Genomic DNA, 23,582 nt, shown 5'->3' with positions numbered 1-23,582 from the left:
AAATGATATAGAAGAAACTAGTAGACAGGGAGACACTGAAGATGACTGAGTGGAAATCAGAGAGGAGGCAATCTGCTGCAGAAAACAGGAAGTCCTAAGGTCTCCCGTATGCCAGCTGGGGTTTGCTTTAGCAAGGAGAAAGGTTAGTAAAGAAGATCATGACTGACTTATAGTTCTGAAGAACGGGGGGAAAAGGAGTTCTTGGCAAACATCCTAAACTTTCTCAGTGAATTATGAGGCAAGTTTCTCAGCTGAGAAGGTGGAAGCAGGGGGAGCCATCAAGGTCTGAGGGGAATGAAAAGGTTTGGAAATGCTTCTCTGTTGAGTAGAATAGGGAGTTAATTAGGGAGGTGTAAAAGGATTGCTTTGCAGCAGTGACGGCCCATGTGAGACTGCATAACATAAATTTGTAGCAGTCCTAGTCAGCATAGTTTGATGAGTTTTTTCCCAGCTTTGTTCAGCAGCACATGAATAGGAGTTAAGACAGTGTGTGTTGGAATAAATCAGAACTGAGACTGAGGCTTAGAAAGAAAAGACTGGCAAGAAGAGAAGGGGGTAAGAGCCTCAAGAAGGCAGTGCAGTGTTGAACAGGCTCACCAAAAGGTCAAGGTAAGAAAGGGAGGAAAATGTAGCCAGTCCAGGAATGATGTCATGAGAAAGAACTGAGCAGTAGAAGAAGTAAAGGTTACAGCAAGGATTTAAAAAAAAAAAAAAACCGCCAAACAATCCAGGGTTAGCAAGTTGTAAAACAAAGAGAGAAGGAATGACAACAGATTAAAAGAGAATTTTGGACTTTTATGAACATGCAAATAAAACATTTATGCACAGTGGTAATGTCAAGTACATTCAGAAAACTTTTTTCTTAAAAGATCAAATCTCAAGTCTCCTTTTTGTACACAATCTACATTTTGGAAAAGGACAATACAGCAATTACATCAAAATAAATCTTGCCTTGTCAATAAATATGGAGAAGGACTCAGGGCTGCTTGGCTACACTAAAAAGCAATTCTTATCCATAATCAAAGAATGACTGATAAAAGAACAAGCACTAATAATTCACTGGAGAACCAATTCCTACCTACAGAGAAATAACCTGTTTAAGGAAAAGATCAGAAATGAATTACTGCAGACCATTAAGTCTGACCTTGGTCATCAGCAAAATCAAAGAGTCACTGTTAAAGAAAGAGAATTTTAAAATATGCAAATAAATATGAACTAATAGAAAATGAGTATCATTTTATAAGGAGCAAATCTTTTCTTAATATTTGTGGAACCAATAGCAGATGGTGTTAAGCAGTAGACAGTCTTTATGTTTCAATGCAGTGAGGTAACAAAAAACATATTACTGTTGCATTTTTAAGGACTTTCCTATATTATATCAATAACTACAATAAGGGAAAAGACCAGTTTCAGGTGTCAGACTGAAGGAAAGCTAAAAACCAAAAGGAAGGGCCAGATAATCAGAGAAACCAATGTTTTTGCACATATTTATGAACTGGAGAAAAAGAGAACTGAAACCATAATTAAATTGACACTATACTACAAACTATATAAATCAAATAACAAACCAAATTCAGAAAACCCAGTGTTTTAATATAGCCTCGGTCTGAAATTGATAGCAAACAATTTGCAAAATATTGATCATGGTAATTTACTAAGGAAGGAAAAGATATCAATGAAGCACATGAGAACCTAGTATAAACATAATAAAAGACCAGCATAACATCTGTAATAAGAGAAATATATACGAATGAATACACACACATACAGGCAATGACATAGAAGACATTCATGGATTTAGAGTCTACATCAAACACACCATGGCTATAAAATAGGAGGTTTGTTGGTCAGATCCTATACACTAAGAATCTCTACTATCAATCTTATGAGACCCCAAGAGCCTGCCTCACACCAGATAGGAGCAGGAAGTAGTATGGGGGGCCACATTACATGTGCTAGAGAAAGCCTCGAGGGGACCATTCCTTTACAGCAAGCAAAATCTGACTCCACTGCCCTAGTTATGTCTTCTGGGGCCAAGCAGAGAAATCTAATCCATCTTCCACAGGCGAGCCCTTCAGATATTTGAAGAGAACTACCAGGTTCCTTATGTTGCTTTCTCTTCCCCAAGACAAAAATTCCCAGTTACTTTAACACAACTCTTTGTTACAATACAATTGTTGTTCATCTTTGTTCTGGTGAAGGACCAACGACATTAGCAGGACTCACAGTGACTTTGCTTTACAGGAGGTAGCACTTTGCAAAATCATCAACCTCTTTCTCTCCTCCAGATTCCCTTAAGTCCAGTGGTAATGGCTCAGGATGCAGTGGATAACCATGTATTGTGCTCTAAATCGAAGATACTAGGCCCATGAATGAACCTAAGGACACACTGGGCTTTCTGTTTTTGTTGTTTTTTTTCTGCTGCTGTCTTCTGTTGACTTTTATGGAGCTTGCAGACCATAAAAGCTCCCAGATTTTTTCTTAGTCTTTGATAAGGCTGTAGCACCTCCAGGAGCAGGCTACACCTATACTGATGTTCTGTGTTAGGACAATGGCTGGAAATTGAATGCTCAATCAACCAAACAAAAGACAGAAATGTGTATCCGAAAAAAAATCATTAAATTTACAGATTTAGGTCTTACCCCTCTCCCTCAAAACTCTTTTCTCTCATGGAAGTTTTATTGCTTCCCATCATAAGAGTGTCTAATTACCCCTTCCCAAAGAGAAACTAGAAAATATGTCACATTCAGATAAGGTGAATTCAAAAGTTTCTGATCTCACAAGAATAGTTCTGGGAATGGCAACCTCGCTTTGTCAATACACTTCTAGTTATCTGCACTCCAAACTATTACACTGGCAGTAATCTTTACAGAACAATGAACTTGTTCATTACTTTGCTTTTCCATCATGAAAATATTTATAAGAATATTAAAAAGATGACCACTCAATTGCTGGACAGATTATTATAATGGCAAGTTATTAACTTCTATTAACAAGTCATTAAGTGCTTAATACAGTTAATATAGGTGGTAACTTGTTTTGAGAACAGATATCATGAAATGAGAAAGCATATAAAAGTACTTTGAAAAGTTTAAAGTGTAATGTAACGTAATGTAATATGTATACTGTCATTATTGTTGTTTTTTAATTAAGAACTGCCTGTGAGCAAATTATACACCTTTTCTATTTTGTGGGAAAAACTGGGAAAGACCCCAAATAATCTGTGATCACTATATTCTCCAAAATCTGACCTATTCCCCTATTATTTCCTACACTGACACAATGCCCCCAAATCTGGTCACTTTGGAAGCTATAATTAGCTAGGCAAATGAGATTGAAAGTATAAAGTATTAGGTAAGAAATTTTAAACTGGTTAGCTGGAAAAAAACCGCAGTGGCAAAATTAAAAAAATAAGAATACTCCACTTCCCTCTTTGAATACTTTTGTCAATCAACATGTTCATTACTGATAAAACGATACCTCACTTTATGATACTATCAGAGGAAACCTGAGAAGAAGGCAAAATGAGAGGTATCCTAGGAAGATTTCTCCCATTAAAGAATACAAGAACCTCAAAAGTCAGAAAATTCAGCAATCGCAGTGGAAAAAAGTGACAATAAAAAGGAACAGTAATGGATTGGGCAAGAAAACAAAATCAAAAGATAATGTGTAATACTAGAATTAATTATTCGTTGAATATTTGATAGGAGGTACTCAAAAAATCATTTTGTCCCAATTTTTTTTCTTTATAAGTTCACTTATGGATTATACAGCTCTTTCTATGTAGGTAATTAATATAACTATATAACATCAAGATAATCTCATGAATAAAGGGTTAAAGAACATGAACTGATTTTTTAAAAAGGTAAATTATAAAACTGTAACCTTTTCTACAAAGAGGGAAAAGAACCCATATATGCAAAAATGTTTGTAGCAACTCTTTTTGTAGTGGCAAAGAAGTGGAAAATGAGTAGATGCCCATCAATAAAATATGGTATATAAATGTAATGGAATATTATTGTTCTATAAAACTTATGAACAGGCTGATTTTAAAAAGGACTGGAAAGATTTACATGAACTGATGCTGAATGAAACAAGCAGAATCAGAAAAATACTGTACACAGCAACAAAAAGATTATAATAACCACTTATGACAGACTTGGTTCTTTGCAGCACTGTAATGACCCAAGGCAATTCTAATAAACTTCAGTTGGAAAACACCATCTACATCCAGAGAGAACAAAGGAGGCTAATGTAAATCAACACATGCTATGTCCACTTATTTTCTTTTTTTCTGCTTTTTTCTCTTTTGTTCTGATTTTTCTCTCCCAACATGATTCATAAGGAAATGTTTAAAAAAAAAAAAAGTGAATGTACATGTATAACCAAAAAAATATTGTTTTTTACATTTAAATGGGGGAAATGAAAATAAAAATAAAAATAAATAAATCATCCCATTCTTACAAAAGAATTTAAAAAATAAAATGACTAAAGAAAACATGCTCCAAATTACTAATAGTAAGAGAAATTTATCCCAGTACAATATATAGTGTTGAAGGGGCTGTGGGGAAAATATGGTATATATTTTTAGTGAAGTGATGAAATAGTCCAACTATTCTGAAAAGCAATTTGGAAATTGCAAGAAATGTGACTAGATCTGAAAAGGCAACTAAGAAAAATATAAATAACTGGAAAAGATTCTAGGAAATAAAAAATAAAAATAAAATATTCTTTTAATGGCTGTCAGTCACTATCTTCATATCTTCAAATGTAGTCATTATCAACTGTTCTCTTCACAAGATACAATTGAAAATGAAAGTTCTTGAAGTGACTGTTAAGGACAAAAGGTTTAATAAAACATTTAATTTTTAAAAATTAATTATCAAATGAATTTGATTGTGTTATCTGGAGAATGTTCTATAGTTTTACACACACACACACACACACTCTATGTAATGTAGTAACAGCAATAGCCAAGTATGACAGTGTCCAAGATGTCCACTTTACATATCTGACAAATAAATTTTCTTAATGCATAGATCACTATTAATTTATGTCATTCTTTTACCAAAGAAATTTTGAAAGTTCACTATTGTCCCAAAGTGCAATGTACATACACTAACAAATAGGTGAGTCAATCCACTAAAGTATGAAAGGAAAATATTAGAACATTCATATTTATTTATTATATCTAAAAAAGAGAGCTTATGATTAATGTACAGGTCAAATGGACACTCTCACATCATCCATATGTCAGATGGACCTATGCACATAGGGATCACAGTATCCTAAGAGGAAAATAGGAATTGCACAAAGAAGAGGAGAAGACCCCAATCATTGTTCATTCTTAGTATACTGCAATGCACTGGAATTTCTAAGTGCCAAATAAAGAGGGTTCATACATTATGGTATCTATTTTTAACTGCACCTTTCTATTTGGAGGGCAGCATGGGAAATTCCTCCTCAAAGCCTTCATTTAAAGAAGGTATCCAGGAAAGCCCTTTTCATTTTTCCATTGGGGGCATTCCTTTAGATTTCTCCGTTATGTCTCTCCTTCTTGCTCAGTCTCTGCTATCTGCTTCCTTCTGTGAGCTGGATGCTCTTATTATACTGTAAGCTCTTTGAAAGCGGGGACTGTCTTTTTTTATATTTGTATCCCCAGAACTCAGTATACTGCCTGGCAAACAGTAGGCCTTTAATAAATGTTTAGTGACTGATTCACAATATAGAAAAAAGAGATTTTAAAAGAGCCTACCAAGAGTTTGCAGATTGAAGAAAATTCCAATTATCTTCTAAGCACAAGAGAATAAGAAAACAGAGTTGGCATTTTTTACCTTACAATCTAAATGAATCTGACAATAAATCAAGTTCCCCCCCCCAAAGTGAAGGAATAAGAATATTTACATTCAACTTTGAAACACACTCACAGTGGGTTTTTAAATTATTTGTTTAAAACATACAAAAAGAAAACACCTTCCAATTAGTTTTCAAGAATGACTGAATAATGTAAGGGAAGATAAAAATTTACTAGTCAAATTTCAACAAAACTCTTGGCATATGGATAGATGGGACTAAAAAAAAAAGTATAACAATAAAAATAACCAATGATGCACTGCTTCTACTTGTAACTGTATCTTTGTTAAGAATCTTTTCCAGACAGGACAACCATTAAAAGCAATTATTGAAATAAACGAAAATTAAAACCAGACTTTTGATTTGCTATTATTAAAATGTGTTAAACCAAGACTTATAAAAATAATGAAGCAAATTCAATTACAGGCTTTCGCTAAAAAATATTATTCAATTTAATTAAGAACAAAAAGATTTTATACCACTGATATATCAAATCAAATAAAAATCATCTTAAATACAGTATAATTCATTTTTCTCATCCTTTTAAATTTCTAGTTTTCTGTTTTATGATTTAAATAGTAATATAACACATATGTATTAATACATATATAAACACACACACACACACACACACACACACACACACACACACACACACAGAGATTCCCTGCCAGTTAAAAATCCTGCTCTTTTTTGACATCTAAATTCAAGCACCATCTACTCTAAGAACTTCCCCTGTTGTATCTAGGTCTCTAGTTAAAGTGTTTTTCCTTTCTCAAATTTTCCAAGACCATTCTCTTTTGCCCTAATCATATTATATTGGCTCATTCTTATGTTCATGGTCTAGAGGATGTTGTTAGAGTACAAGTCCTTAATAAGCAGGTACTCATATAATGATAATAATATGTAAAAAATTTTAACTTAATAATAGCATTATTATTCTTATTGTAGCAACTAGCATTGTGTGTCACGTACTGTACAAATGTTTACAAATATTATCTCATTTAATCCTTTTAACAACTGTGTGAGGTAGGTGCTACTATCATCCCCAATTTTTACAGCTGAAGAAACTGAGTCAGACAGAAGCTAAGTGATTTGCCCGCAGTCACACAGCTAGGAAACATCTGAGGCTGGATTTGAAGAATTGAGGTCTTTGTGGCTTCAGGTCTAGCTCTCTATCAACTGGGCCATGTAGTGGCCTGCTGTGCCCCTCTGCACCATTGTCCCAGCACCCACGCCAATGCCTTAAACAGAGCCGTCATTTGGAGGTGATGCTTTGTCAAGCAAGTCAACTGGATTTAAGTGAGGGAGATATGGGCATTGTGAAGACCAGATCTCTCAATAAGCTTCTTAACCAATTGGGAATTGAATTAGTGTAATGAAACCAAGTAAATTATTATAGATTAAAGGTAATTGGGATACAAGTCCTTAATTCAGATTAACTGCTAACACTAAACTATGCTAAATCTATGAACTAGGAGTTATTAATATCCCAGATACCTGATACTCCAAGAGGTTAAGAGACTTCCCCAAGAACATACAACTAGTCAGGGTCTAAGGAGAGATTCGAATCTAGCACACTCTGACTCCAAGTTCAATACTCTTTCCACTACACAATAAAGTAATATTAAATATTTCCAAAATATGGGAACATAACTCCAGCTTGGCAAGGACAGCCCATGGAAATACAGAACTCCCATTCAGAATCAGCTTTCAAGAAAGGCACATTAATGATATTGGTAGAGCAATGAACTGCTACTAAAGCAATTTGAAATCATATAAAGAAAATGGCCACAACCTTTGATTCAAAGATTTTACTACTAAACATATATCCCAAATCAATGTTTTTGTTTTGTTTTGTTTTAAAGAATGTAATATAGTAGTGAATGGCTAAACTAATGATGATACAAGAGCATAATGGAAAAATTTTTATAGCATAGTATGCTAATAAACACAAAAAGCACAGTGAGATATAAACTGATGTAAAGTGGCATAAGCAAAAAAAGAAAAACAATTAACACAATAATTATAACAATATAAGTGGAAAAAACAACAAACAATTGAAACTGAATGAGGCCACTTAACATCTAAGAGTCTCCATGAGAAGATACCACATTTTCCCCTCCATCCCCCAATCCTTAGTAAAAGTAGAGAACCATAGCAGTGGGGTACTACATATAACAAACATCAGGCATAGGTGGAATGTTCTTTACTTTTGTTTTTACCTTTTTAAAAATTCTTCATTTCTTAACACAATATTACAAGAGATGGCTTTCTGAAAGGGATTTCAGAAAATACACCAAGGGAAATGTTATGATATAATTATATCAATATAATTTATTTTCTAAAAGTAACTAGTTTCTTATGCAAAATTATCAAATATTTAAAGAGCACTATATCCAGGAAAGTAATGGTTCATTTATGTTCTTAAATTCACTCTATGTATAAACAAAATGGATAATTACTTACAGTCAGGATTTTAACCTGGAAATATCTAAACATTTTTTCATAATGAGGCTAACAATCAATAGTTTAAATAGAATGTACTCTTATCAATCCAAGGACTGCAATGAATTAATTTTCATAAATAAAAATTAGGCACAGCTGTGAATGCTATGCGAAGAAAATGTTTAGATTAAACTGAGTTTCCTATCAGTCAATACAGAAGGCTTCCCCCAACCCTTTGTTTTCTAGAGTCTAAAAATTTGGAGCCCCAGGCAACTTCCTGCTGACTAGTTTCTGCAACACATGAGTTGGGTTCCATGAACCTGCATGTATCATATGCCTAAACAGTGGTGCCAGTACAGGATACTACCCAAATCCATTACATTACTGAAATACAGGGTTTCTGTTAGAAAAGAAAAATTGAAGACCAGAAAATTTATTACCAGTTTTTATTCCTCTGGAGACCTGAGTTTTACTGATTATGTCTCATTTTGAAAATGAAATCGACTTCCGGCCAAGATGGCGGAGAGGAAATACACTTCTGTGTAATCTCCGTGTTTTTCTCTCACTATTCATTTCATTTCATGCCTCTGAATTAATGCTCGACTGAAAAAAAACCATACAATTACTTACCAAGAGAAACCATCCTTGAGACTCGTCAAGAAAGGTCTGTTTTTGCGCGAGGGCGGGGACGGTATTTGGAAGCAGTCTGCGGGCAGCAGCGGCAACCAAAGCACAGATAGCAGCTCAGAACCGGGTGGAGCGGAGAGGTGGTAGGACGCGATCGCAGCCGTCTCTGCGGTGAGAGCTTTGCTATAGGAGCAAGTCAGCAGCCCAGCAGAGAAGCTAAAAACACCGGGGGTGAAGAATACAATCCCGGACAGCTGGAGTTTCTCGGGACCTGGCCACCCCTCCCCCACAGTGTCTTAGCCCGCTCGGATCTCAGAGCGCTCGGATCTCAGTGCGCAGGCGCCATAGCACAGTAGGACCTGTGCCTCACAAATACCCTGCCCCTCCCCCAAAGAAAGCAGCCTCCATTCAAGGGGTTTTTTTTTCCTTCTGTTTCTTTGATAGTTTGTCTTTGATAAATAGACAGAATGAGCAAGAAACTGAAAAAGAATTTAACCCTGGACAGCTTTTATACAGATAAAGAGCAGACTCCAAACCCTGAGGAGACTAAAAACAAACAGTCCCCAGGTGAATCCCCGAAGGAAGAGACCTTATGTCCCTCAGCACAGATGAATCTCATGGAGGAAATTAAAAAGGCTCTCACAAGGGAGCTAGAAGAAAAATGGGAAAAGGAGAGGGAGGCTCTGAAAAAGGAGAGGGAGGCTTGGCAAAAGAGCCTGGAGAAGTCAGTTAAAGAGAGAGTGGATAAAGAAACCAAATCCTTGAAAAATAGGATTAGTGAACTGGAAACAGAAAACAGCTCTCTAAAAAACAAAATTGGCGAAATGGAAAAAAATTCCACAGAACAAAAGAACTCAATTGGACAATTAGAAAAAGATCTTAAAAAAGTGAGTGAAGAAAATACCTCACTGAAAATCAGGGTCGAACAATTGGAATTGAATGACTCGAGGAGACAAGAAGAATCAGTCAAGCAAATCCAAAAAAATCAAACAATGGAAAAGGATGTGAAATACCTTCTGGGGAAGACAACAGACCTGGAAAACAGATCCAGGAGAGACAACCTGAGAATCATCGGACTTCCAGAAAAGTATGATGAAAAAAAAAGCCTGAACACTATCTTCCAGGAAATTATCAAAGAGAACTGCCCAGAAGTCATAGAAACAGAAGGTAAAATAGACATTGAAAGAATTCATCGATCCCCTACTGAAAGGGATCCTAAAATCAAAACACCAAGGAATATAGTGGCCAAATGCCAGAACCCTCAGGCAAAGGAAAAAATACTGCAAGCGGCTAGAAAAACCCAATTCAAGTATCAAGGAGCCACAATAAGGATCACCCAGGATCTGGCAGCATCCACATTAAAGGATCGAAGGGCCTGGAATATGATATTCCGAAAGGCTAAGGAACTTGGTATGCAACCAAAAATAACTTACCCAGCGAGATTGAGCATCTTTTTCCAGGGAAGAAGATGGACATTCAACGAAATAAGCGAATTTCATCTATTTCTGATGAAAAAGCCAGAACTTAACAAAAAATTGATCTACAAGCACAGAACTCAAGAGAAATCTAAAAAGGTAAAGATTAATCTTGGGAACTATATTTCGGCTGTAAAGATGTATAAAGAATACATGTATACCTTGTTCTAGAAACTAGTTGTGGAAAGGACATTGTACTAGAAAAAAGGGAAAGTGGGGGTACTACATTTCATGAAGAGGCAAAGAAAACCTAGTAAATCTGAGAGAAAGAATGGAGAGGAATGAAAATAGTGAGTATTTTACTGCTTTCAGAATTGGCAGTAAGAGAAGAATTTTAGACATATTCATTCTATGGTGAAACTTCTCCCACCTCATTGAAAAGTGAGAAGGGAGAAGTGAAAAAGGAAGGAATAAGCTAAGTGGAAGGGAATACGGTAACTGGGAGGGAAAGGGGTAAGTTGGGGGGGGGAACTCTAAGGGGGGGGAGGGATACTGAAAAAGGGAGGGCTGTGAGAAGCAAGGGGAGCTCACAAGCTTAATACTGGGAAGGGGGGTAAGGGAGGGGGTAAGGGAGTAAGAAGGGAGAAAAGCATAAACCGGGGTTAACAAGATGGCAAGTAATACAGAATTGGTCATTTTAACCATAAATGTGAACGGGGTAAACTCCTCTATAAAGAGGAAGCGGTTAGCAGAATGGATTAAAAGCCAGAATCCTACAATATGTTGTATACAGGAAACACACCTGAAGCGGGGTGATACATGCAGGTTAAAGGTAAAAGGTTGGAGCAAAATCTACTATGCTTCAGGTGAAGCCAAAAAAGCAGGGGTAGCCATCCTGATCTCAGATCAAACTAAAGCAAAAATTGATCTAATCAAAAGAGATAAGGAAGGGCACTATATCTTGCTAAAGGGTAGAATGAATAATGAAGAAGTATCTATATTAAATATATATGCACCAAGTAGTGTAGCATCTAAATTCCTAAAAGAGAAATTAAGAGAGCTGCAAGAAGAAATAGACAGTAAAACTTTAATAGTGGGAGATCTCAACCTTGCACTCTCAGAATTAGATAAATCAAACCACAAAATAAATAAGAAAGAAGTCAAAGAGATAAATAGAATACTAGAAAAATTAGATATGATAGATCTCTGGAGAAAATGTAATGGGGACAGAAAGGAGTACACCTTCTTTTCAGCAGTTCATGGAACTTATACAAAAATTGATCATATATTAGGACATAAAAACCTCAAACTCAAATGCAGTAAGGCAGAAATAGTGAATGCATCCTTTTCAGACCATGATGCATTGAAAATTACATTCAATAAAAAGCCACAGGAAAGTAGACCAAAAAATAATTGGAAACTAAATAATCTCATACTAAAGAATGATTGGGTGAAACAGCAAATTATAGACATAATTAATAACTTCATCCAAGAAAATGATAATAATGAGACATCATACCAAAATGTATGGGATGCAGCCAAAGCGGTAATAAGGGGAAATCTCATATCTCTAGAGGCCTATTTGTATAAAATAGAGAAAGAGAAGGTCAATGAATTGGGCTTGCAACTAAAAATGCTAGAAAAGGAACAAATTAAAAACCCCCAATCAAACACTAAACTTGAAATTCAAAAAATAAAAGGAGAGATCAATAAAATTGAAAGTAAAAAAACTATTGAATTGATTAATAAAACTAAGAGTTGGTTCTATGAAAAAACCAACAAAATAGACAAACCCTTAGTAAATCTGATTAAAAAAAGGAAAGAGGAAAATCAAATTGTTAGTCTTAAAAATGAAAAGGGAGAACTCACCACTAACGAAGAGGAAATTAGAGCAATAATTAGGAGTTACTTTGCCCAACTTTACGCCAATAAATTCGACAACTTAAATGAAATAGAAGAATACCTCCAAAAATATAGCTTACCTAAACTAACAGAGGAAGAAGTAAATATCCTAAACACTCCTATCTCAGAAAAAGAAATAGAACAAACTATCAATCAACTCCCTAAGAAAAAAACCCCAGGACCAGATGGATTTACATCTGAATTCTATCAAACATTTAAAGATCAATTAACTCCAATGCTAAATAAACTATTTGAAGAAGTAGGGATTGAAGGAGTCCTACCAAACTCCTTTTATGACACAGATATGGTACTGATACCTAAACCAGGTAGGCTGAAAACAGAGAAAGAAAATTATAGACCAATCTCCCTAATGAATATTGATGCTAAAATCTTAAATAAAATATTAGCAAAAAGATTACAGAAAATCATCCCCAGGATAATACACTATGACCAAGTAGGATTTATACCAGGAATGCAGGGCTGGTTCAATATTAGGAAAACTATTAACATAATTGACTATATCAACAACCAACCAAACAAAAACCATATGATCATTTCAATAGATGCAGAAAAAGCATTTGATAAAATCCAACAGCCATTCCTAATAAAAACACTTGAGAGCATAGGAATAAAAGGACTTTTCCTTAAAATAGTTAGGAGCATATATTTTAAACCTTCAGTAAGCATCATATGCAATGGGGAAAAACTGGAACCTTTCCCGGTAAGATCTGGAGTGAAGCAAGGTTGCCCACTATCACCATTATTATTCAATATTGTATTAGAAACACTGGCCTCTGCAATAAGAGTCGAGAAAGAGATTAAAGGAATTAGAGTAGGCAATGAGGAAACCAAACTATCACTCTTTGCAGATGATATGATGGTATACCTAGAAAACCCCAGAGATTCTACTAAAAAGCTATTAGAAATAATTCATAATTTTAGCAAAGTAGCAGGATACAAAATAAATCCCCATAAATCCTCAGCATTCTTATACACCACCAACAAAATCCAAGAGCAAGAGATACAAAGAGAAATTCCATTCAAAATAACTGTTGATAGCATAAAATACTTGGGAATCTACCTACCAAAGGAAAGTCAGGAATTATATGAGCAAAATTACAAAAAAGTTTTCACACAAATAAAGTCAGACTTAAATAATTGGAAAAATATTAAATGCTCTTGGATAGGCCGAGCAAATATAATAAAAATGACAATACTCCCTAAACTAATCTATTTATTTAGTGCTATACCAATCAGACTTCCAAGAAAATATTTTAATGATTTAGAAAAAATAACAACAAAATTCATATGGAACAATAAAAAGTCGAGAATCTCAAGGGAATTAATGAAAAAAAAATCAAATGAAGGTGGTCTAGCTGTACCTGATCTAAAATTATATTATAAAGCAGCAGTCACCAAAACCATCTGGTATTGGCTTAGAAATAGATTAGTTGATCAGTGGAAAAGGTTAGGTTCACAAGACAGAATAGTCAACTATAGCAATCTAGTGTTTGACAAACCCAAAGATTCTAAATTTTGGGATAAGATTTCATTATTTGATAAAAACTGCTGGGATAACTGGAAATTAGTATGGCAGAAATTAGGCAAGGACCCACACTTAACACCACATACCAAGATAAGATCAAAATGGGTCCATGACCTAGGCATAAAGAACGAGACTATAAATAAATTAGAGGAACATAGGATAGTTTATCTCTCAGACTTGTGGAGGAGAAAGAAATTTGTGACCAAAGATGAACTAGAGACCATTACCAATCACAAAATAGAAAATTTTGATTATATCAAATTAAAAAGCCTTTGTACAAACAGAACGAATGCAAACAAGATTAGTAGGGAAGTAACTAACTGGGAAAACATCTTTACAATTAAAGGTTCTGATAAAGGCCTCATTTCCAAAATATATAGAGAACTGACTCAAATTTATAAAAAATCAAGCCATTCTCCAATTGATAAATGGTCAAAGGATATGAACAGACAATTTTCAGATGAAGAAATTGAAACTATTACCACTCACATGAAAGAGTGTTCCAAATCACTATTGATCAGAGAAATGCAAATTAAGACAACTCTGAGATATCACTACACTCCTGTCAGATTGGCTAAGATGACAGGAAAAAACAATGATGAATGTTGGAGGGGATGCGGGAAAACGGGGACATTGATGCATTGTTGGTGGAGTTGTGAACGAATCCAGCCATTCTGGAGAGCGATCTGGAATTATGCCCAAAAAGTTATCAAACTGTGCATACCCTTTGATCCAACAGTGTTTCTATTGGGCTTATACCCCAAAGAGATACTAAAAAAGGGAAGGGGACCTGTATGTGCCAAAATGTTTGTAGCAGCCCTGTTTGTAGTGGCTAGAAACTGGAAAATGAATGGATGCCCATCAATTGGAGAATGGCTGGGTAAATTGTGGTATATGAATGTTATGGAATATTATTGCTCTGTAAGGAATGACCAGCAGGATGAATACAGAGAGGCTTGGAGAGACCTACATGGACTGATGCTAAGTGAGATGAGCAGAACAAGGAGATCATTATACACTTCGACAACGATATTGTATGAAGATGTATTCTGATGGAAGTGGATTTCTCTGACAAAGAGACTTAACTGAGTTTCATTGGAGAAATGATGGACAGAAACAGCTACACCCAAAGAAGGAATACTGGAAAATGAATGTGAACTATTTGCATTTTTGATTTTCTTCCCGAGTTATTTTTACCTTCTGAATCCAATTCTCCCTGTGCAACAAGAGAACTGTTTGGTTCTGCAAATATGTATTGTATCTAGGATATACTGCAACATGTTTAGCATATATAGGACTGCTTGCCATCCTGGGGGGGGGGAGGAGGGAGGGAGGGGGAAAAAACGAAACATAAGTGATTGCAAGGGATAATGTCGTGTAGAAATTATCCTGGCATGGATTCTGTAAATGCGAAGTTATTATTAAATAAAATAAAATTTATTATAAAAAAAAAAAAAAAAAAAAAAAAAAAATGTATTAAAAAAAAAAAAAAAAAAAAAAAAAAAAAAAAAAAAAGAAAATGAAATAACATTACTTAAATGTATCTTAATGGAATATAGAAACAATCAATTTTCTAAAAGATACGGTCTACAACAAGAGAAAAATCAAACCAACTACAACTAAACAAAAAATAATTTTGCTTTCTCATTATTATACAAAAGTTCCAAAAAGATCCTAACTATAATGGGAGTTTCTTTTCAACAGTATATTGTTGTTCATATGGACAGTCTCCATTTAACATTCTCACCCAGCCTCAAGTAATGTATTTAAGTTGTAATGTAATTCCTATTTAAACTCTAATAATAGTACCTACTAAGTACATACTTCCATTACTATGGATTCATAGAATGTTAGAGCTAAAAAAGACTTCAGAAATCATCTAGTCCAAATCCACCATTTTACCAATGATAGAAACTAAGACCTAAAGAGGTAGGACCATGAACAATAAATTAATAGAATATATGACATCCTCTTTTCATTAAATCACATTGTCTCAGCTGTAAAAAAAAGATGTCATGCTTTTTCTTGATTTGACACATTTCATACAATTAAAATATGATAAAGCCATGGTTAATTTACAGCATTTAGTGGGTTTTTGCACCACAACTTTATACTATTTTCATAAAGTAGTTCACAATGAGATTACTCAACATGCTTCTCAGTAGATCCTCATGAATAACTATCAGGAATCTTCTATATGAACATTAAAGGAATAATGAAATAAAATCTTCTCTAGTTGGGGATGAGATACATCAAATTTAAAAAATGAACCAAGTCCTCTAAAGAAGATCTCACTATAAATTCCCAATTCAATCTCTGGCCAGGCATTAAACAAAAGCAGTCCATTCTATGCAAGCCACTTCCAGGAAGTTTCCAGCTCTATGCTATATTCCAAGCTAATTATGATTTATTTTGAAGCAAAAAGCTAACAAGAGTTAGCTAGAAGTCATGATAGCATGCTCCATAGCCTTTAAGAAAAATTATAATATATCAGTGTGGAAGCATCAAAAGGGGATACACAAATCAGTTGCAAGAAGAAAGAAGAAAGAGAAAGAGAATGGTTCTGGATCCTTTCTCTGAATTTAGTCACTTCCAGTGAGGTGTTTTGTTTTTTTTTTAAGACATAAATGGACACTGAAGTAGTGTTAAGTTTTAGCTTTATAAAGCAACTCCAAAACTAAGCAATTAGTACAACATGCTTCTGTAGAATAGAACTGAGGTTAAATATTAGAGATACAAAGGTAAAAGATAGTCCCTGTTCTCAAGGAGCTCACAGTCTAATGAAGAAGAAAAACATGCAAATAATTATGTAAATTATGTAAAAACAAGAGCTATACAGGATAAATTAGAAATTTATTTATTTGTTTGTTTGTTTAGCAGAGGGGGGAACAAGCATTAAGAGGGATTATGTCAATAAAGCCACTCACATAAAAGACAACTAACTAAAGAGAAAATACTTTACAATTTCTAAAATCTAATGAACTCCAAAATAGAGAAGAGCAAAGGTAAAAATTCCATTTTCCAAAATAGGAAAATACAGCACAGGAAACTCAAGAAATTCTTTATTAATATACAGTAAGTCACAAGAGGAGCTAATATATCTGGAATCCAAATCTACTACTCCATCCATCAGGACCCACATAAAGTAGGGTGAAAATGATTACCAGTTTTAAAAGATTCATAAATTCATTACTTATAAGCACTGCCAAGATCCTAATGAAGGAAATATAATTTGAGTTTTAAAATATTTTTATGTTTTACTTGCATTAATATGTATACAGGATATTCCAAAAGTCTTAATGGAATGTTTAGATTTAATCACTTGAGAAGTATAAATGTTCAATAAAAATAATTTGAAAATTTATTCAAATTTCTTTTTCACTTATTCAGTTATAGGAATTTTGAATGACAGAATTCAGTTACTAATTTTTATAAGATTGGGCACTATGTTATTATACACTGCATGTACAATAGTTTCTTGATAACATTTACAGGAAAAATAAATAATCTGATTATTTAAAAAAATTTAAGTTTCATTTTTCTCATTAACTTATGGGACCAAGTAGACTTCATCTAGGCCTCCAGCAGTCCCTGGTAATTCAAAATTTTGAATTTGAGTACAGCATAAAATAATAATTTTCTCAACTCCTAAAGCAATTCAAATGCCTGAAAAAATAGTCAAGAAATGATGACGTAGACCAAAAGTATCAGTAAAACTTATATCTTCCTTAAAGGATCAGGAAGATCTTTTTTATTTTCAGCTGACCAAAATTTTTGAGTCAGTCAGTAAATAGAAAGTCCAAAAGCTAATGCAAAAGTTATGTGATTATAGAAAGTTCAACACTGAAATAGAAACAGGATGTATACATGAGGTTTTACAACTTATTTATATAATACTTTATGATGTGCAAATTATTTTATAACTATTACCTTTTCTCATCATGACAACAACCATGTTGAAGTAAGGGCAATAAGTATGACTATTCCTGTATTTTACAGCTGAGAAAACTGAAGTTTATTAACATTAAATGACCTGGGGCAGCTAGGCAGCCCAGTGGATAGAGCACCAGCCCTAAAGTCAGGAGGACCTGAGTTCAGTTCTGGTCTCAGACACTTAACATATCCTAGCTGCGTGACCCTGGGCAAGTCACTTAATCCCAATTGCCTCAGAAAAAAAAATAAAATAAAATAAAAAATAAAAATTTAAATGACCTACCCAAAATAATATTGCATGTATTAGAAGTTTTCTTGATACCAATCCTAGCATTCTTTCCACTGTATCAGGCCACTTATCTAACTTTTCTTCAGGACTAAAGAAATGAAACTGTAAAAGTTACAGTGATTTTCCAAGTTGCTCTGGGGGCAACTAGTCAAGAGGTACTGCAAGATCAAAACTGCTTTCATAGTAATATTAAAATGCCTTAATTTCTAATACAATAAATATTGATAGATATTATCTACATAAACAAATGCTCTTGAGAAGGTTCTCAAAAATCTTTAAGAGCATACTTACTTATATTTATACTTACTGTATAAGAAAGGATGAACAAGATTTCGGAAAAATCTGTTAATACTTACACAAATTGATACAAAGTAAAAGGAGTTGAAGCAGAACATTGTACACAATAATAGCAACATGGTTCAATGATGAATAACTAAAAAATACAATGATCCAAGACAATTCCAAAGGATTTATGAAATTGCTATCCGCCTCCAGAGAAAGAACTGATAAGAGTCTGAGTTTTGGAATTTTTTTTTTTTCCTTTGGGTCTGTGAATTTTTTTCACAGCATAACAAATACATTAATATGTTTTGCATTACTAAACATGCTATATCAAAATGCTCACTTTCTTGGAAAGAGTAGTGAGGAAGGGAGTTAAAAAAAAAAAAAAGAAAACAAACTAAAGGAGAAAATGAACTCTTAACCTTAACATGCTTTCAAATTAGAATCCTCTTTTTCCTCCTATTATTTTATCTCTATATCAGTTAGACTAGCACAACACTTCCTCTTCCTATCTCTAGCTTAACCTCATTTTCTAAATGATCTTTTTTTTTTTCGCTCCACAACCCCAACCAAGTACTTTTCATAATGAACCATTCTGATTGTATTATTCTATTAAAAAATTTTGACTGTTTCTCAAAAGTCTACCTAAAAAAAAAAAATTTATTTCTAGCAAGAACAGACTACTCTATGAATCATTTTTATCCTATCTTGTCTCCATGTCTTTGCTCAAGTTGTCCTCTGTAGCTAACATGGGCTTCTTTTATCTTATCCAGTTGATTATAGCCCCTTTCCTTCCAGGCTCAATCCACATACTACGTATTCCACTATGCTTTCTCTGATGACTTCCTTAGGTGAAAGTAATCTTTCTCCTATTTACAACATCTCATAAGCTCTTTTCATGTTGGTCTTATTTGTACTTATTATGCTTATTGTTTTCTGTTAGACAGTAAAAGCTTTTTTAGAACAATGATTGTATTTATATGAAAAAAATTTTTAATTCCTTGAAGGGGAAAGGCTGTGTCATGAATCATTCTAATATACAGAATGTCTAGCACAGGATACACTTGATGAATATTTGCTAAGATTTTAGCTACACAACCATGATTCAAAAAGAAACTTTACTAATAGGCCATTTTTAGCTCTATAGAAAATATTTTTTCCACAATATGCCAGAAATAGGAATCCTAAGAAGACAATCTTTTTATCACTTTTCATCACAAGAGAAAAATAAACAAAGATTTTAGGATTAGATTTTCAACCAAAGAAAAGTCTTTCAAACAAGCATTCCACCATTGTGGCAATCAGCATAAAGTTGGACAAGACAGAAAACAAGAAGCATCTTATACTTATAATTAGGGAGGTTGTAAAAAGAGAGTGTTTTTCTTTTTAAAAAGGTTCTCTTTACTACAAAGCTATCCTTGTGTAATTTCTCCTGCCAGAAACTTATATCACCTCTGTCTGTCTAGAATTTAGAAAGGTAAGAAAAAACCTATTAAAAATTATTCATTTAGCAATTTTTGAAAACCAATCATGCAAGGGATGCAAATTTTAATATAGTTTCTTTCAAGTCTTTGATTTGATAACACATTTCATAATAGTTTTAGCACAAGCACAGAGATGTACTCAAATACTAAATGCTCTTGAATATTTAACAGACTTCTGTGCTTTGCCGAGTCAAAAATAGAAAAGATCCAACAGGAATTTCACAATTCTCAACACAAACATAATAAATCCCCAAAGTAACTTTAATGCTTATTTGCCTCTCCTAATCATGCAGAACAATTTTTAAAGAAATTAAATTATACTAAACAATTTCACTCACATTATTTCCAGCAAAGTATATGATAGCAACATTTGAAAAAAAAAAATTGTCTGAAGACAACATGTCATAAGCTATAAAGAATTCTTACTTTCAAAATATTTTGAGTTTCATTCCACTTGTTTGTCCATTCTTTGGTCAATTCTTGCACCTGAAAATGAAATAAAAATTTAATGAAAATTCAATGAAAAAGGTTTTCTAGGACTCTCACATTACCCAACAAAATTTCCTAATCCTTAAAAATTCATGTATTATAATTTTCAAGCAAAATACTCCAACTACTTCCCAAAAATAATTCAAAAGATTTTGTCATTCTGTAGTTGTTTTTATTGAAGAACTAATAAAATCAAAAATTTGTACATGTAGCTCTGAGTTTTAAGTCTGCATTGCACAAATTTAAGCAGTTTTTATAGATATTAATCAACCTTAGATAATCAAGGATGGCAGCTTCCTATTTAATTGTTAATTTTGCTAGACTATACTTTACGTACTAGGAAATAGAGATTTACTTTTCTTTATAATTAAATGTAGTGATTAGACAATCTCTGAGATTGCAGTTTTCTTTTAGAGATAATCTGCATCAGTCTCTAATTAATAGATTTTCCAAGTCTCAGTTCTGTCTTTTTTTAATTTACAAGTCAGTTGCTGTTGTAATAAAGGCAGACATTTAATAGGATCAATTTTCTTTCATAATTGTGAAATATGCATTGGATATACTTTTTAAAATATCTATGATCTGACACACCAATACAGAAGCAACATAGTGGATCAGGTGGTAGGTTTGGAGACAGGAAGACAAAATTCAAATCTTGCCTCTCATACTAAATTTCTAATTCTGAGCAAGTCATTTAATCTGAATCCTGAACAACTTTCCAGAACTATGCAATAATGCAAAGTAGTATTAGTTTAAAATGTTTATTTTCAAGGTAAATGAGAATAATATGGTAGTCTAATGCAATATAATAATGTAATTCTAGTTGTTTAAAAAGCAATTAAAATAGATCATAAAAAGTACAAATATAATCCCCAAATTAGGGGAAACACAGGAAAAAACTAAAAACCATATACTATGTGGATAAAACATACATTAGAACAGATGAACTAGAGGAGCTCAGAAGCAGCATGGTATAAAGACTTCACCTTTTCAAAATTGCTTTCATCTCCATTACTGCTGCCATCCCTTCCTTCCTCCCTATTCTCTTTCAACTTGCTGGAGCTTCCAATAATAAACACATCTATCTTTTAGCTACCCATGTCATTGAGAATGCCTTTAATTCCTGCATTTCTACACTCAGGGAGGGGAAAGAGTTCTGGATCTGGATTCAGAAGATGCTCGATTTTAAATCCTGGTTTGAGCACTTGTCAAAGGTGTGACCTTGAACAAACCTCAATTTCCTAATTTATAAAACAAAGGGGATGAACCTCAATAACCAATGAGGTCATTTCCAACTCTATAATGCTGAATATATGAATATCATGAACAGATGACTATAGTAAGAAGAAAGATTATGTATAGTGGTACAGTAAGTACCAGGTTAGACTCAGCATTCAATCCTGTCACAAAGTTGTACAACCCTGATAAAGTGACTTGATCTCCCCAGGACCTCAATTCCTTATTTGTAAAATGGGGATAATAGCAACACCTAACTCACAGAATTGCTTTGATTATATAACATCAATTTGTAGTGGATGCAATCAGAATGGTGTCATGTTTTTCTCCAGTTTAATTCAGCAGCCTGAGTGGAAGAATGGAGACAGCAGATGGAAGGGGTAACCTAAGGTTAGGGATTAGAAAGGCATGACAGGTGACAGACAAAGGGAAAGAGACTCCCATGTTCCCACACTCAAGGATGGTGCAGAGTTAGAAGAAAAAGAACCAAAAGGTACTGGAGGTCATAGTGAGGACAAAGAATAGGGTCCAGGATCATAAGCCATTTACATAAGAAAAATGTAAGGTTAGCAGATTACAAATATGTAAAGTGCTTTCACAGTTCATGAGTATGGAACTAATAATAAATGAGTGACTACTTAATTCCAATATTTAGGATCTTTTTAATATCTAAGAAAACAATTATAAGAAGCACTGCATTGCTTTACTGACATACCTGTCTTTTTCTTAATAAATCTGAAAGGAAAAATAATAGTACTAACTGCTCCAGAGTTAAGGCCAAGTCTTAAGGGATACTCCAACATCAGATATCTTTCATAGTAAAAATATAAATTATATGACAATCAATATTGTTGGGGTTTTTTGACTCAAAAAAAATGTGCACAAAGAAGCTGATTTGAAATACCAATAATATCATTCCTTCTTCGAAGAACTGAAACTAAGAAGATGGGAATACAAAATTAATGTACAAAATCACTTATGGATAAAGAGTTAGCAGCTGTTAGAAATTTCTTTTTGAAATGCAAAACATCCACACTACCAGAAATTTCTCATCAAAGAAGCGTTATCCAATCCCTTTTCAAATATAATCAAATAATTCTAACATTTAAAAAAAAAACTGCAATATTTTGCTAGAAACTTTGATTACCATAATCTACACATAGTTATAGGAAATATAACCTTTTTTAAAAAGCTGCAATTTTATCATTATGATTATAGTAATGATTTTTAATACTAATAGCATGAACTAAACAAAAATAGCAAAAAACTAGAATGAGGTCTTCCTAAATACGACAAGATTTCTGAGCAAAATGGGTAAGGGTTTCTGTCAATGCAAATCTATTTTCCATTAAACTAAGCTGAATATTGCTGACAACTATTATCAGAACAAGATACATGATTTCATGGGCAGAAGGGAAAATTTTCTTCCTAAGGCAGGTAAACATTTTCTCTGGATTTTTCTCAGAGGAGTCCAAAGAACATACAGCTGAGGGACTGGCCCAGGTACATGAATAGATGATGTGTTTGAATCTGAGCTCCATCTTACTAGTGAACTTTTTTAGCAGCTTTTGAGAAACAATATCATACTGTCTCTAAGATGTAATTAAAAATGCAATTTAAAAATTTTAGTGTGCAAACTAGAATTATGTTTAAAAAGGTAAACATTTCAGGAGGAAAATGGTCATTCCAAATGAATGTCTATACTAATGTTCATTCTACATACAATCTATGTTAGGGTCATCTGTTTGTCAGATAACTGTACAATAAATTCCCTTAAGGGATCTTCCTCCTTACTTTAATTTAATCTTTTGGGATATGAAATAAAAGTGTGGTACCAAAATTGTTTCTAAAAATAATCTGCTTTTTATAATTTTTTCTCATTATAAAATATATATTATATTTAGTCAGGCAATAATAAAACTAGTTTTCAAAAAGCTTCACCTCACCCAAGATTCTATTTAGTCCTTAGAGTATGGACTATTCTACTTTCATTGTCAATATTATTCTAAACTCCGATTACTCATTGCGCTCTTCCCATTTACAGTCTAAGCTAAACCTGATAAATTTTGCTTTCCTTC

General features: G+C 33.6%; 1 protein-coding gene across 2 annotated transcripts in view; it reads right to left on the bottom strand.

Annotated features, from left to right (window-relative positions):
* Positions 1–23,582, bottom strand: part of KIF16B (kinesin family member 16B) — a 341,764-nt gene that overhangs the window by 234,986 nt on the left and 83,196 nt on the right. For both annotated transcript variants that reach the window (XM_051975895.1, XM_051975896.1), the window contains exon 12: positions 20,206–20,265. In XM_051975895.1, coding sequence (XP_051831855.1) covers positions 20,206–20,265 — 60 coding nt within the window. The remainder of the gene's footprint in view (positions 1–20,205; positions 20,266–23,582) is intronic.

This window comes from Antechinus flavipes, chromosome 2, assembly GCF_016432865.1.
Source record: "Antechinus flavipes isolate AdamAnt ecotype Samford, QLD, Australia chromosome 2, AdamAnt_v2, whole genome shotgun sequence".
NCBI classification, from domain to species: domain Eukaryota; kingdom Metazoa; phylum Chordata; class Mammalia; order Dasyuromorphia; family Dasyuridae; genus Antechinus; species Antechinus flavipes.
Note: the sequence above shows the minus strand (reverse complement) of the source record. Positions and strands in the feature narration are given on the sequence as shown.